This window comes from Nematostella vectensis, chromosome 7, assembly GCF_932526225.1.
Source record: "Nematostella vectensis chromosome 7, jaNemVect1.1, whole genome shotgun sequence".
Lineage (NCBI taxonomy): Eukaryota > Metazoa > Cnidaria > Anthozoa > Actiniaria > Edwardsiidae > Nematostella > Nematostella vectensis.
In genome coordinates, this window is record NC_064040.1 from 13,720,721 (window position 1) to 13,736,228 (window position 15,508).

At 40.2% G+C, this 15,508-nt stretch overlaps 1 protein-coding gene and 1 pseudogene across 1 annotated transcript; both read left to right on the top strand.

Moving 5' to 3' along the window:
* The first annotated feature begins 510 nt into the window (after window positions 1-510).
* Window positions 511-2,985, top strand: LOC125568221. Its single transcript, XM_048729789.1, has 4 exons — window positions 511-1,159; window positions 1,318-1,371; window positions 1,945-2,631; window positions 2,840-2,985. The coding sequence occupies exons 1-3, from the start codon at window positions 920-922 to the stop codon at window positions 2,251-2,253; spliced, it is 603 nt and encodes a 200-aa protein (XP_048585746.1). The 5' UTR covers window positions 511-919; the 3' UTR covers window positions 2,254-2,631; window positions 2,840-2,985.
* Window positions 2,986-10,148: 7,163 nt separating this feature from the next.
* On the top strand, window positions 10,149-11,897 carry LOC116608608 (annotated as a pseudogene).
* The last annotated feature ends 3,611 nt before the right edge of the window (window positions 11,898-15,508 follow it).

Here is a 15,508-nt window from a genome sequence, read left to right on the forward strand (position 1 = left end):
TTTAAAAACCCTGTTAGGACTGAAGGTATTTTAAGTTCCACTTCATACCAGCCCCCTATGATGTTAAAAATGAACGGATCTTACTTTCTGTAGAAATATATACATTTCGAAACAAATACTAAAAGCCATGGCTAAACTAGGACAAATACAGTATGTAACACTGTAGCATATATATACACATTATAGCCAGGACACAATAAAAATGTGTATTGATTAAGACCACAAACAACTTCATGAGTCTCAGACATGTGTTAGTCATGACTTCCCAGTGTAGCATGTGTAGGACACATCACGTTGCACACTACAGTGTCAATTTTCAGTATGTACGTACTGCCAATCTTTAGTTTGCCTTTGTCCACTGGAAGCGGTCGTGTCCTTCCTCAAAAAAGTAATCCTTGAGGTTATCTCGGATTTTCCTTGCTATCTTAGAAGAAGAGTATATACTGGGATCTCAATTGTGACACCGCTGCAGAACGTAGTGCGCACGCGCAGCCTCTTATTTCCGGCGGGGAATATGCCGGGCGCCCGCCCCTATTAAAATTGTTTAGCAAAACAAAACAAACCAGTTTCCGGCCGCGAAATTTTAAAAAAATAAGAAGTACACAAAAAAAATAAGCCTGAAAAGTTTTACATCACCAAGATATTGAAATTTTCTATCTCTGAAATTTTGCACCACCTACTTAACGGCCTGCACCAAAGGCGAAAATAATGGATAAGCATCGGATGTCGTACCGGCAGACCTTCGTGGTCGCCATTATAGTTGTTTTGGTTGTAGCCTCGCTGGGTTTCGTTCATGCAAACGACGATGCACAACACTGTATGATGAGTTGCAAAACTAGAAACGGGAAAGGATGCATTGGTCGACTTTACCAGCTTTCCGAGGAGCTTAGTCGTGTCGCTAAGTTGCCGGTAGGTTCGCATGTTTGGGATACGTTACGAAGAAGCAACTTGCGCTGCTCATGTCCCATGCACGATAAACAACAGCCCTCACTCACGTCTGAACAAGCAACCTATTCCAAGTCGTTTTTATCCGGTATTTGACAAGATTGGGCTAACAGTGGCAGGATACCAGCCTGGTACTCGGTGGTGTTACCGGTGCAAGTTGCTCGCCTATAAGAAATTTGAAAGCCGTCCTCAAACAAGTAGAAAACCAGTCGAGGTAAGTGTATATTTTTATTCGGGAAAACAACCACTCCTCTGCAGTGCCTCTTCGCTGTAAATTGCTATGTATTTCTTCCTGTATTTTCAATCTGTTTAACAAAATATAAAAACGAGTACATAGAAAAGGCTTGAACATTCTTTCGTTCTTTTTATTAGGAAAAAGCAAATAGTAGTACATCCGCCATCGGCACAGAACAACAACTACAAAAGGTTTGTTTATTTGTACATTCTGAAAAAACACGCAAATTATCTATAAAATTCAGTTCGCCTTTCTTTTTGTTTTTGTGGGAAAAAAATACTTTATCAATTATTGAGAAGTAGTAGTGCAAACAATATTTTTGCATTTGATGAAAAAGAAATATTTTTTTTACAATTTGTAAAAATTCTGACAAATAAGCTTTTTGACAAGTTTTTTTCCACCAAGCCAATTCATATAAAATTATTAATTTTCTATGAGAGCATGAAAGGAATTCCTTAATTTAGAATATGTGGAATAGAATAAGACAAGAAACATTTTATTATTCAGGAGCTAGGGTGGGCTGGGATATTTAAGGCAATTTTTCAGAAATATCTTTGGACCCTCCCCTAATATCTAATAGAAAACCTTTGACTCCCCCTTAACAATAATTTAGAAAACAGGTATGACCCCTCCCCATTTGACCCACCCACAACAGAAAACCTGCACCCCAAAAGATGATAAATTTTGCTAATTATTGTTATTTATTTTAGATAGTTTGTTTATTCTTATTTTGTTTTCCATATTGACTGTTTTGTAAATTTCAGATATTTCAGTTTACGGGATCCCCTATTCTACACCTCCATGAAATTTTGCAAGATATATCTATGTCAGCACCTACCATATCCCAACTGGATCAAACAAAGCAACAATTTGGAAGGCTGTTTTCAAGACTTAAAGCTCTAGCAGACATATGTGATATTCATCTCCTGGAAACATGGAAAGAGCTGCAAACTCCCCTAGGTACCATCAAAATTGCCCCAAATGGCAACGTGTTAATGGATAGTCAAGTATGGGACCAAATAAAGACAACAATCAAAGAATTTGACGAATTGGATGAAGGTACAGCTGTATGATCAAATATATCTGCATGCTCTAATATTTATAATAGCTTTATCGATCAGCACCGATGTGGCTGATCAGTGTTCAACCCCAGTGATGGATCAAGCCCAACTAAAACTGTGAATAATTTATTCAATAATTGCTATCAACAGGTAATTCACTGGGCCAACTAGTGCAACATTTCAGATGGCTCTATACCATCATGCCCTCAGTAGTGAAGCTCCATTATATGAGCCAGCAGCAATGAAAGCGTTCACACAAAAACACTCTCCAGGTCTGTTTGAAATGCTTTTAAGTTAAAAAACAAGGGAGGACTCCAGACTCTCAGATGAACATCAAGCTGTACAGGAGCAAAGAACTGTTGTTCTCCTTCACACACTGGCATATTTCAGGTACCCTAAATGCTCCATTACTTTCCTTTCTAAAAACCCTCTAGAGGCTAAATTTTGTAATAAGCTCCCCCTTTCTATCTGCTCCAATTTCATAATTGGGCCTAGGTATGTTCAATATCATGCTTTATACTATAATTCAATGTATACAAGCTGCACCAGAAAACTAGTGTTTTGTTCTTTTTTAAATGACACAAATTTATTTTACCAGGTCTCAGAAAACTTCCACCCTACAAAAGGATGAAGGGCTATTCCTACAACATCATGGTGCTTCTAGGACAGCAATCAATTCAGGAAGGATACTTCGTTTCAGTACAAGTCCTAGAAATATTGATTCTCACAAGAAAGCACTAATAACAAAATATCCAGACATACTGATGAGAAAGGTTATCCTGGCAACAGAGGTGAGATTAGTGTGGTACACATTTTTATTTTAGTAAATAGTGAATAAGAGATTAATAAAAACAATACTTGAGAATAAGCAAGAACCATTTCAATTTAAACAAGCCAGTGGGATAACTGATGCTTAACTTTCTTTAAAATTTTCAGAAAGGATTCCTAATTGTACAACTGTTTGATGACTTCCATAATATTTTGACTGTTAGACTACCAACAAATCTGAAGCTATCATTAGCTACGCACATGGCTAGTGGCCTACTGGACATCCATCCTTCAATTCCTGCTGTTCCTATTCCTACAAGAGATACAAGACACAGCCGAGTGATTGTGAAGATAGGGAATGAATATAAAATTTGCAGAGGAGGAATTGTTCTAGACTACATAAAAGAGTTGTTTCAAAGACCAGTGTTATCAAGAATGTACTTGGAAACAAATCACCAATGCATTTCACCAAAATACATCCAACAACAACTAAAGGAATTGAGGTATTCTATGGATTTTAATGTAGTTATCTAAAGGTCAGCAATCCATATAAGAAAAATACTGTTTTCTCTTCTTAAAAAGTGTTTTAATATTGACACTTCCTAAATATTTTTCCAGGCACAATACTTTATTCCCCTATATGGACCTCCCACCCAATAAATATGTACCTCTTACATTAGTTTGTGAAAGCCATATACATAATGATTAATATCAATTTTACTTTTGTTTAGTGACTGCTATTACAAAAAAAGGAGTAGAGTAAAATAAAAAAAAAGCAAATATGGAACATTAAATTTGCCAAATTATCATTTTTTTCTTTTTTTGTAGGGTCTATTCTGGGTTGTCGCACGATGAGCTCTGTACCCTTGAGTCTACTAATTTAATAGATGAGTTTGAACAATCTTTGAGAAGTATGGAGGACTATAAATCAGCCATTGATCACATATTCCTGTGCTGTCCACAACTGGAACATTACTTGAAAAAATTTGTAGTACCAGCACCCGGGGACTGGCAAACTTGGTTTTATCAAAAGAAACTCATTGCTCAAGAAGTCAATGCAGATGCCAGTTTCCTATCAGTCATCCCAGAGCAGGGCCCATTTCATGTTTTCCTGAATCTACAAGAAGATGTTGTAACAATTTATGACTTCTTATTTAAAAAAAGTTTACAAAGAGACATTTGGATCTGACTTACCCAACAAGCCAAAGCCTTTTCGCGTCAGCCTGGTAATAACTGCTGTTTTTCTGGCATGGGGCAAATTACGTGATAAAGTTCTCCTAAAATTCAAGCTCTGCAAGTACATAGAGTATGCTTCCATTCTGTTTCTTTTAGATGAGGTGGTTCCCATATCATTCTTCCACTATTCTGTTACATTCAGGTCTGGAGACATGGAATCATATATAACTTTTACATTTAAGGTTCCACAAGAAACAAATGCAAGAGGGCAGCCTAAAGGAGAAATGAATTTTTTTCTTCCTACCTTTGACACCACCATTACTTCAAAAGCAATGCCCCTTGGCTACTCATTTGTAAAAGAAGACCCTTCCACAATACCTGATCCTAAATTAATCTGTGACTACAAAAACTGCACGCAATTATCAACAACCAATGTCAATCGCCTTAACTGTTTTCACACATTTCACAATTTTTGTTTAGAAGAAGCTGGAGACCAGTGTCCAATCTGTTCCCCTCACCTTGCTGAAAAAATTGCAGAAATCTGTTCAGCATTTAATGAAAGCTTGTTGAAACCAACAGCAAAATCTACTAGAACCCCACAAAGCAATCAAGAACCTGGTAGTAATGATGAGAATGACAGCATTAATGTCAAAAGAAATTGTGACCCTGAATACTATGACTCTGCACAATGGGAATCCCACATTGACAGCGAGTTAAATTCATTTGTTGTTGCACAGCCACAACTGCGACACAATGTTCCCAATCACCAGGCTGCACCTTCACAGGCAATTGACATCCAAGTTACCACTCATCCAGTTGGTTCATCTACATTTTGGTTCTTTCCTCCTTACATATCTCAGTCAACTCTACTTGGAAGAAATGGATCTAATGCATGTGCTTTTATCTCACTAATTTTGGCCCATTCATATATCACTTCTGCAAACCGAACCAGTATACAGCTCAGCCGTGGTCCTCCCATAAACCCTCATTGGCTTTCAATGATGTTATCTGCAATTGTTCGTGGCAACAGCATATATGACACTGTGACAAATGGTTGCGGGCCTCCATTCTTTAGTGTTGTTGAGGGAAAACCACATCAAGATTCAGTCATTGGGACTGTTTCTCTTGAAGACACCCTCGATCTGTCAATTACATCAGGTAATCCACAGGTTTTACAAAGTTCACTTGCATTTTATCTGCAAAGGCTTGATCGCGAACAGAACTTAGCAGCAATAGTCATAGCTAATGGAATGACAATATCTCTGGTCGGACACGATTCAAAGATCTATGTTCTAGATAGCCATCTACACTATGCACACGGCCATAACTTTGGAGCGATAATCGGAATGAGTCCCAAGGCTGACTTGGAAGAATTCCTCAGGAATATAAAGAAACTAATCTCGCCCACATTTGATGTTTGCTCCCTGACATTTGTCTCGTTTTCACGGCAGCAGTAGAACTTTTGAGTTTCGCGTGCCAGCAAATCCCACAAACGCCGTCAAACTTGAGGATTTTACCCCCGATCCAGCAAAAAATCTTCCTGGAACCTTAACACGAGTACATTTTCTTGGTGTATGTGTAATTTTTTGCTCCCGTTAAGTCCATTTTGAGCCAAACGTTTGTGTTTATTGTAACAGCTTTGGGAAACTCGTGTTTCGTCCGCCATTTTGAATGACTCTTGTCTCGCGCATGCGCAGTCGTTATGCCGCGGTGTCCTCAATTGTAAGTTGTAAAAATCTCCTTTAACAACCCCCCTCCATGATCCTTGCAACACATTCTCTTCGTCCTCTTTTGGTGTGCAAAGAGCCAGAGGATGAGTATGATGTAGAGCCCACAAATGTTATAACTACCCACAAATGTAACAAAACCACAAATGTAATATCAAGTTATCCACAAATGTAATAAAACGTTACCCACAAATGTAATAAACCCACAAATGTAATAACAAGTTACCCACAAAAGCAATAACACGGATCTTATAAATCTACCTGGAAAGGGGCTGTTTAAGACATGTCTAACATCTACTTTTTGAGAACATTCAGCCCAAAAATATATTTTCAACGAAACTTGTCCTTAGTGTTCGATCTATTTTCACAAATGACAGACAACAATGCTCACTAAAATTGGCGTATGGCTTCTCTTGAATTCAGTTCAAGAGAAGCCAATTGAAGTGCAATTTTCTATCCGAAGAGAGCAGTTAAAAAGTATAAAAGATAGTCACAAATCTGCTCCAATACCCGCTGTAAAACCGTGAATTTCGTGATTAACCCTTTTGCTTAAAGTGGTCACAAGCACCTTATAGTATCCACCCATATATAAGGACGCATTTCTGAAGTGACGACGAAAAGGTGCCTCAGCTCATAATCTCGATATTTATTTACCGTGGCTGATGACAAAAAAACAACCATAAAAATTTTTGTGAAATAATTTTGATCCAATTAGAGTCTCGCTTAGTGCACTCAACTGGCTTTCCAACCAGACCAAGTCGCGAGAGAAAATCCAGGCGACTGCACTAGGAGATATGGAGCATGAACCTGATGGCGCAGAATGGTGGTCTGACTGGCAAACAGAAACGCTATTTTAGAAACGGGATTATTTCCTTGCAGATTAATCGTTCACTCTAAGTATTCAATAAATTAATCGTGATGAGTTTGCAGTGAAGACTAACTGAAGCTTACGACGATAAAAGTAACCATAGCAACGCATGACATAATAAATAGATAAACCTTTTTTCACTTTATATATATTCTCGAACAGCCGACAGAGTAAATTCTTGTAGTCCAAAAAATAGATAAACACTAGCAGCATGCTCACGTCAGCAAAATGTGATTTCATTAATGACAAAAATCGCAAAATAACTAGTTGACAGCAGTCAACTAGTTGGCTGAACTTGGCTGAACTCGTAAAAACCGGACGGACTCAGTTAAAAAATTCTTAACAACGCATTTTTTAACCAATCAGCCTGAAAGTTGGCGTAGTTGTTATGCATAACATGCTCGATGTTATCGACTACTCAGTTGCCATGAAAACCTTCACGTGACATAATTTAAGTGTTACGAGTTTGTGAAAAAACATCTTTTTTGGCGCCCTGCAGACACACAGGACGCAATTAAAACTCCAAAATTCCAAGTCTAAATGAAGAAGGGATAACCAGAGTATACAAATGTTAGCTGGAAATTTGTATTTCAAAGCTGTTGACAAAGTAAATTGAGCGTTTTGATAGATAATTGTAATTATTGATCTTTGATTATTGATTATTAAAGGCAATAAAACTATTTTTCCAAACTTACCCCTTGGATTTGAATCATCAGTCAGCGGTCCGTCATGGCGGCACGACGTCCTTTTCCCAGCTCCGACGTATTCTTCATCTTTTTGCTTGTAATTGTACATTTATCACCGCCAATTGGCCAATTGGGACAACAGAGGAGAACAGCTAAGAACAAGGCTTTTGCAGATCAACAAGTATGTGGATGGTATGGCAGTCCCAGACATGAGGGAGAAGCTAAGAAGCCATGAAAGAACAAGGTATCTGATGGTATGATTAGATAACTCAACAGTTGCTAACTCTGGATATCTGGTGTGCCTTATGACCTGTCTTTATGGCAAGGCAGTGTTCTTTACAGATGAGGAGTATGCTGCAAAATATGGAAGACGCGTTAATGTGCAAATGCTGGTTGAAGAATTAGAGTTCCATTTTATAGAAAAATGTGGGAGCTCTGATCATGAGCTTTTATTATATCCGGAGAATAGGCTCCAATGTGTCAGAGAGCTGTGTGACGACAACTGTATTCCATACACTGATATCATGAAAACTACTTCTGTTCTACCTGTCAAGTACACTGTGACATGACCAGCGACTTGGCCTACACTCCGTCTCCCTCTCTAAACCAAAACAGAAAAAAGCTAAACCACTGGAAAGTCTGAAAAAACAAAAGAGCTTGAAAAGGAACTGGCATCAAGGTGCATTTACGAAGGAAAAACGAAAATGGAGATGCAGAAACTACTCACTGAAGAAATGAAAGGAAAACAAAGAGTGCCTGCACTTCTCTTTAATACCCTAACAGAATCCCTGACCAACCTTAATCTAGAATCTTATAAGTCATAAGATGCGAGCCTCTTCAAGTTCTTGGCAATCGCATTGCAAATTTCTTTACTAAATTTCTAAGCCATCTGATGGTTGAAGAAAAGGCTTTGATAGAGGCGACAATCACACTCAGTCTGGCAGGGAAAGACAGCAAGAGATGTGTCGACCAAAGGGAAGCCCGTATCAAAACTGCAGGGGTGGCACACCAGTACAATATCATGTCCAAAAAAGCCATGGCTGCCATTGACACCTTGGTCAAGATGCAGAGACTCCTCTACGCGGCAAACAGCCAAAGATCTCCGTCCTCAATTCTTAGATATAGCAACCAAGCCTGGTACCATGCCATATTGTTGATAGATTTTTTGAAGGAAAGAAAGAAGCTAACATCAAGAAAACTGTATGGAGAGTACTTTCATAACCTGACAGCCCATGCTACCAGTACATCAAATTACCACAAGGGCAAATAATACCTAACCTCTTCATCTGCTTGCAAGCAGAGCGCCAGATAGGCCTGCAACGAGATGTGTTCAGACAGCAAGACCATGTAAGCAAGCTAGCAACTTGCCTCCCATCTCCCAAAAACACTGTCATACCTGAGGAGCTCATTCAAAGGCATAGCCATGCATGGCAAGCTCACCTCAAAGAAATAAGTGACTTCTTAGTTGAAGGAGAAGGTGTTTGGTGGAAAAAAATGCAGATGGAGTTGAATTTCATGATGTCACAGACATTCCCTGTGGTTGTGGGCCCTCTCTTCACCACTTTTGATCCAGCAACTTGAAGAAAGAGGCTGAGAGACTCGACAATTGCTGGAAACATTGCATAGCTAGCAGCATTCCCCTCCCTACTCACCTTCTAAGAATCGACCAAGATGGGACAACACTACGAATAAGAATTGACCAAGAATCAGTTCCTGTTGACACTGCTGACACCATGGATGCCTCAGATGAGACAAGTGAAGAAGATAAAAATGCTGTTAGCATAACCCTGGCCCCGGATTAAGAGGTACCACCAGTACCTCTTATAGCCATAATAATAAGATATCATGGATGGCTCAAGAAGAAGTGACGATGAAAATGTAGTTGGTATTACCCTGGCCCGGGATGAAGTAGTCTGCACTGATCCGGATCTCCCTCAACCGAAAGAGAAACACGCAAATGAAGGGAATTTCACCATATCTTTACCAACTTCATTGACACCAGAACCAGCCACAAGAACAACAGATTCCTCAACTGAGTTGACATCAAGGCTAGAGAAAGCTCTGGAAATTGTTATTGGCAAGACAACAGAAGTGAGAGCTCTTGACTAAAAGCAAGCATGCAAGACTCAAGCAGTTGCAGAGACAAAACTTCAGGGACCAGCATCTAGAAAACAGCCTTCGCCACAGTCTTGCCCAGATGCAGACAAAAGTCCTTGCAAAGAGAAAAAATATACAGTCTGACCTTGTTGCATGGGAAAAGCAGTTTTTGTTTGACCACAACCTCACTGCTCCTACACCCCAGTTAATGAACGAGGACAGCACAGCATCAGCACTGAAGCAATGGGGGATCACATTATAGACCAAAGCATCCACCTCAGCCCCAGTGGTTTAGAGCAGTTTTACAAGAGGCCTATCTAAGATCAACATTTCAACCAGAAGCTCCAAAGATCAATGGTTCCTTTAGGAATCAAACACAAACCAAACGGCTCTTTATTCAGCTTTATAACTATATATTATTCGCAATATTTCGTTAAATATTCGCCCGTCAAGACGCATTCTACGAGAGCCGGTCCACGACCCTTTCCACTATCCTTAATAGGTTTTATTTTAGAAAAAAAAAATTTACAAACGGAATCCACAACGAAAGCTCTTGAATCTTTGAATGCAAAATATAAGTTAATTTGTAGAAAGGTTTTTGTTCTATGGAAAAATGAGAGATGCCCCTACTCATGTTCAAAGCCTCTGGTATTTAAAGAGCCTGAGTCACGAAAAATAATATTAGCCTATAATAAGATCAACATTCCTTGGGTACTTTGCGGGTTTTAAACAAATTAACATCAGATTTTGGCAAAGTTATGGTATTTTCTTCCGAGACGATTGACGGCAATTCGGTATCAATTTTTGTCCCCCTTTTAGGACTAAGTTCTAGTAGCCTCGCTTTGATTATCGACCTCGCTCTCATAAATGGCCTCGCTTTCGTGTGATAACGCGTCGTTTTGCGTCATAACGTTGGCTTATCTTTCCCGCGTTCACTAAGTCTCTTCAAATATATATGGTCAAGGTCAAAACAATTCATACAAGACACGCTTTATCATACATTCAAATAATTATACCGGATTGCAAGTATCACACAGTATGACTGAGAGTTCGTCGAGTTCATCAGACGAAAACAAAGGCTACGAAAGTGAGGAGTTTGCTGAGGTAGAGACCCAGTTTGAGCCCTACACGGATGAACCTCTCGCACCTCCGGGCTACGGGAAAGAAATTGATGAGGAATCGAACGACCCCGATGGCCTGAGGCCCCAGATCCTTGCCGACAGAGAGGATGAGACAATACCTGTCCAGGAATGGAAAATTGTTTACCCTATATTTTGTCTGAGAAACGATCGAGTCGCGACATCTCACGTTTGCTGTTAATTATAGGTGCCAGTGTCAACATTGCGCAAAGAATGAGCTGAGCGGCGCTCTTGAGCATCGATGCTGTAGAGAAATTGAGAATGTCCAAGGCAAACTAACATTCGACGGTTCGATTGAGAACTTATCATGCATCACACTGCACGAGGACTACAGAGCTATGACTAACAAGGCCGTCCTTCAAAACGTGGCGCCATTGCTGAAGGTAAGGACAGGGCAAGCATACAGGCGGCCTACAGGAGTATCGGAGAACGAGTAAGTAATTTTTTTTGTTATACGTAGTTGAGAATCATGTAAATGTAAAATGCCATATACGAAGTTCTAATCCATGCGATTACAGGTTTTGGTTCAGGGTCTTCGCTCTTTGATATCTGTTATTTTCGCATAGTCGAACCATTTGAAATTGAGGGAGTAGACGGGCTATCTCCATATTTTTTTTAGCCCAAAAGCATTGCAGTTTTTCACAAATTTCCCCTTACCTCATTGGCTATTGAGGATACAAGCACCATTTAACGTATTGCTGTTATAAATAGTTTTTTAAGTTTTTTTTTTATTAATAAAGGCATCAACTGTGATTTTTATTTTGGGGTATAATTTATTTCTTAGCGAGTTCATACTTTGTGGAAGATAAGAGCAGCCTTTGACCGTGAAGAAATGTCTTTTTCATCCTCACACATAAACTAATCAGTTATTGCTGTTGTCATTGACAACTAAATTCTTTGTGCTATTTTACAGATTTTTGAGGTCAGTTGCCTATCGCTGGATAATTCGGTGGATATGTGGCTATATGGGATGGGAAACACTCGCCCATTGTCTGCGTGCATTTATAATGACATACGGACAAGATATCAGACACGGCACCTACAGCCAAGGGGATACCATGATTTTATTTTGTATAGTGTGATTTGTATAGTTCTTGAAATATATGTACATGCTTGATAGATAAAATTAGCAAAAAACACTTTGTTGATTGTAAAAAAAATGTACATTGATATTGAATAAAAATAATCAGCAAAACAATATCTGTGAATTCCATCTTCAAATGTAAAATAGAGAGTGGTATCAATTAACACTAACTGTTTCACAAATTGAAATCACTCTAATTTAATCTAACTCCCACTAATTTAATCTAACAAGTGGCTCTATCATGACAAGTTTTCTTACTGTGGCCTTTCATAGGTGCATTGCATTTTGTACAACGAGGTTCTCTCTTTTTTGCTTTTGGGGCAGCTGTGGCTTGTTCCTGCGCTGCAGCTCTCATGTCCTCTTGGACATCAACTACAAAATCATGTATAAAAAGAGAGTCTAGTTCTGTGCTACATAGAAGGGGTGGATTATTTTTTTATCTGGCTGGCTATAAAGCAAATAAACAATTTTCAACAAAATCCACCTGTAATATTTATTTAAAAAAACAACAACAACAATAGAAATAGCTGTGAGAGCAGCTGCCCAACACCACCAGGCAAAAAAGCCGGCCCAACACCACCAGGCACAACAGTCTGCCCAACACCACCAGGCACAACAGCCTGCACAACACCACCAGGCACAACAGTCTGCCCAACACCACCAGGCACAACAGTCTGCCCAACACCACCAGGCACAACAGCCTGCACAACACCACCAGGCACAACAGCCTGCACAACACCACCAGTCACAACAGCCTGCCCAACACCACCAGGCACAACAGCCTGACCAACACCACCAGACACAACAGCCTGCCCAACACCACCAGGCACAACAGTCTGACCAATTAATTTCCTAAAATATCAACCATCTCCCACATGTGCACTCAATTTAATGGGCTCAACTATCAAAAGGGTTACCTGCTACAAGTTTCTTGGAGTTTTCATTAGTCATGACCTGTCTTGGAATAATCATGTAGAACACGTGTTCAGTAAGGCAAATAAGCGCCTGTACGCGTTAAGACTTCTCAAAAAGGCTGGCTTATCAGTACATGATTTGTGTACTATTTATTGCGCGCTCATAAGGTCTGTACTCGAGTATGCGTCGCCGGTGTGGGCTGCTCTACCGGAATACCTATCTGAGCACCTGGAGTCTATACAGAAAAGAGCTTTAAAAATCATTCTAAGGCACGAATATACGAGCTATAGTAGTGCCCTTGCCTCAACGTCTCTCCAATTTTTGTCTGAGAGAAGGGATGAAGCATGTCGGAAATTTATGGCAAGAGCTAAAACTGTTGAACCCTTAAAATCTGTGGTTAATAACATGACAACTGTCCAACATGGATATAATTTGAGATCAGGAAATGAGAAAATAATAGGACCGCAAGCTAAAACTTGTAGGTTTAGAGATTTTGTGACTGTGCGCTATTGTTAGTTTCTGTGTGACGACCTCTCACTTGTAATTCAGCCATGATAGCTGCAATGGTGTAGAAATAAACATATATTATTATTATTATTAACACCACCAGACACAACAGCCTGAACAGCACCACCAGTCACAACAGCCTGCCCGACCCCACCAGGCACAACAGCCTGCCCGACCCCACCAGGCACAACAGCCTGCACAACACCACCAGGCCATCACCACAAGGCACAACAGCCTGCACAACACCACCAGGCACAACAGCCTGCACAACACCACCAGGCACAACAGCCTGCACAACACCACCAGGCACAACACCACCAGGCACAACAGCCTGCACAACACCACCAGGCACAACAGCCTGAACAGCACCACCAGGCACAACACCACCAGGCACAACAGCCTGAACAGCACCACCAGGCACAACACCACCAGGCACAACAGCCTGCACAACACCACCAAGCACAACACCACCAGACACAACAGCCTGCACAACACCACCAGGCACAACAGCCTGCCCAACACCACCAGGCACAACACCACCAGGCACAACAGCCTGAACAGCACCACCATGCACAACAGTCTGCCCAACACCATTCGCACTACTTGGTGGCCCATCACTTTCTTCAGTTCTTTTTCTTTTATGTGGAACTGGGCCAAACTGACCACTTGGTCAGTTGGGACTGATCTTCGGTTCTACAGAAAAAAACACGGACATTATAATTTACATAATAATATAGGAGATAACTATGGCATCTAAATAATTTGCTTTTAGTTGATTTTTTATCAAATAAAAAAATGGTTCCCGCTTTCTATTCATAATAAAGGTGATAACCATGACATCTAAAAAAAGGATAACATGATACCAGTTGCTTTTAGTAGAATTGAATTTATCTAACTACAGCATGCAACACACGTATGTCATATCTTGGCTCTGATTTAGACACTACGATTTTCCCGCATTTGATCTTTTTGAACATGCAATGTGGTACGAAATCCTTGTTTTGTGTTTAAAAAAAGGGGGCCCACTTCTGCATAGGAAAAAAACACAAGCATATATAAATATATCATGGTAAAATAGCATATCTGCGGTATTGGCATGAAAATTATTACATAAAACAGGCGAACATGCTCACAGATTTCACACATTTGAAAACTTACGTGTCTTTGCTCACGAGCGGACGGTTCCTCTTCTGTCTTCTTACCGCCATCCTCGGTTGGAATCGACCCGGGGATTAGCCGTCTATTAAACTTTAAATTTCCGACTTTGAGCTTCGGCCCATCATAACATTCTTTCTTGAAGTGGTCCGAACATAGTGAGATGTTGTCACCTCGTGCACGAAAGTCCGGTCGATGTTTCTTTACGAATTTCTCCCACTCGTGTCTCAATTTTCCTTGTATCGCGAGGGTCACCGTCGCACGTCTTACTTTCACTGTCCGCAATATTGAACTAAACCAAAATTATGACGCCGGGCACGCAAACGTGATCGGAAGCGTCGTCACGTGATTGCTCGGCCGAGCGATTGATGGAGGGGACAAAAAGCGCGGAAAGTTCGAAATTTCCTAAAAAGCAATAACTTTTTGAGGTTTTAAACGATTTCGCTCAAATTTTCAGCCAGTATTTTTCAGATATCAATATTCAAATAAACTCTATTTTCGTTTCGTGACTGAGGCTCTTTAATGTTTTGCAGGCCATTTGATCTGCAAACTTCGGATGCTGGGCCAGGTGTGTCAAGTGATGAAAAAGTGTGTCAGTTGAGAACGTCCGAATACTTCATGATCAACTATTTAGATCTTCAGTGCAGATTCCACTACGCCCCAGGAGATTCATCTTGCCATATCGCGGAAAGGATTATGAGACCTTTAAATGAATGCCTTGGGGATGGAAGAGTTGTTCCTGTTTCAACTACCACACTGATTCCAATGGAAACATAAAGCTCAAGCAACTCAACAATGATGAGCTACACATTTTACAGGCAGAAGGGGCACAGAGTGCGAAGATGTGTGCAATGAAGATCAAGAATCCTTTCCATGGTAATAAATACATGAAACCTATTAATGCCACTACCCCCTGCTATGAACAGCACAGACATGTGCCAATGTCAGTTTATCGACAGCCTTACAGAAATGTGCTGAGAGAGCTTATTATTTGTTTGTGAGTAACTTTTTTGCTGATCATTATGTTTTGTATGACAATGGGTTTGAGGGGATTAGAGATGGTTGTGCTACTAAAGATGGTGAACTATGCCCCTTTCATGCAACACATGAAAACAAGAATGTCTTGTCTTGTAGCTGGAGTGGAG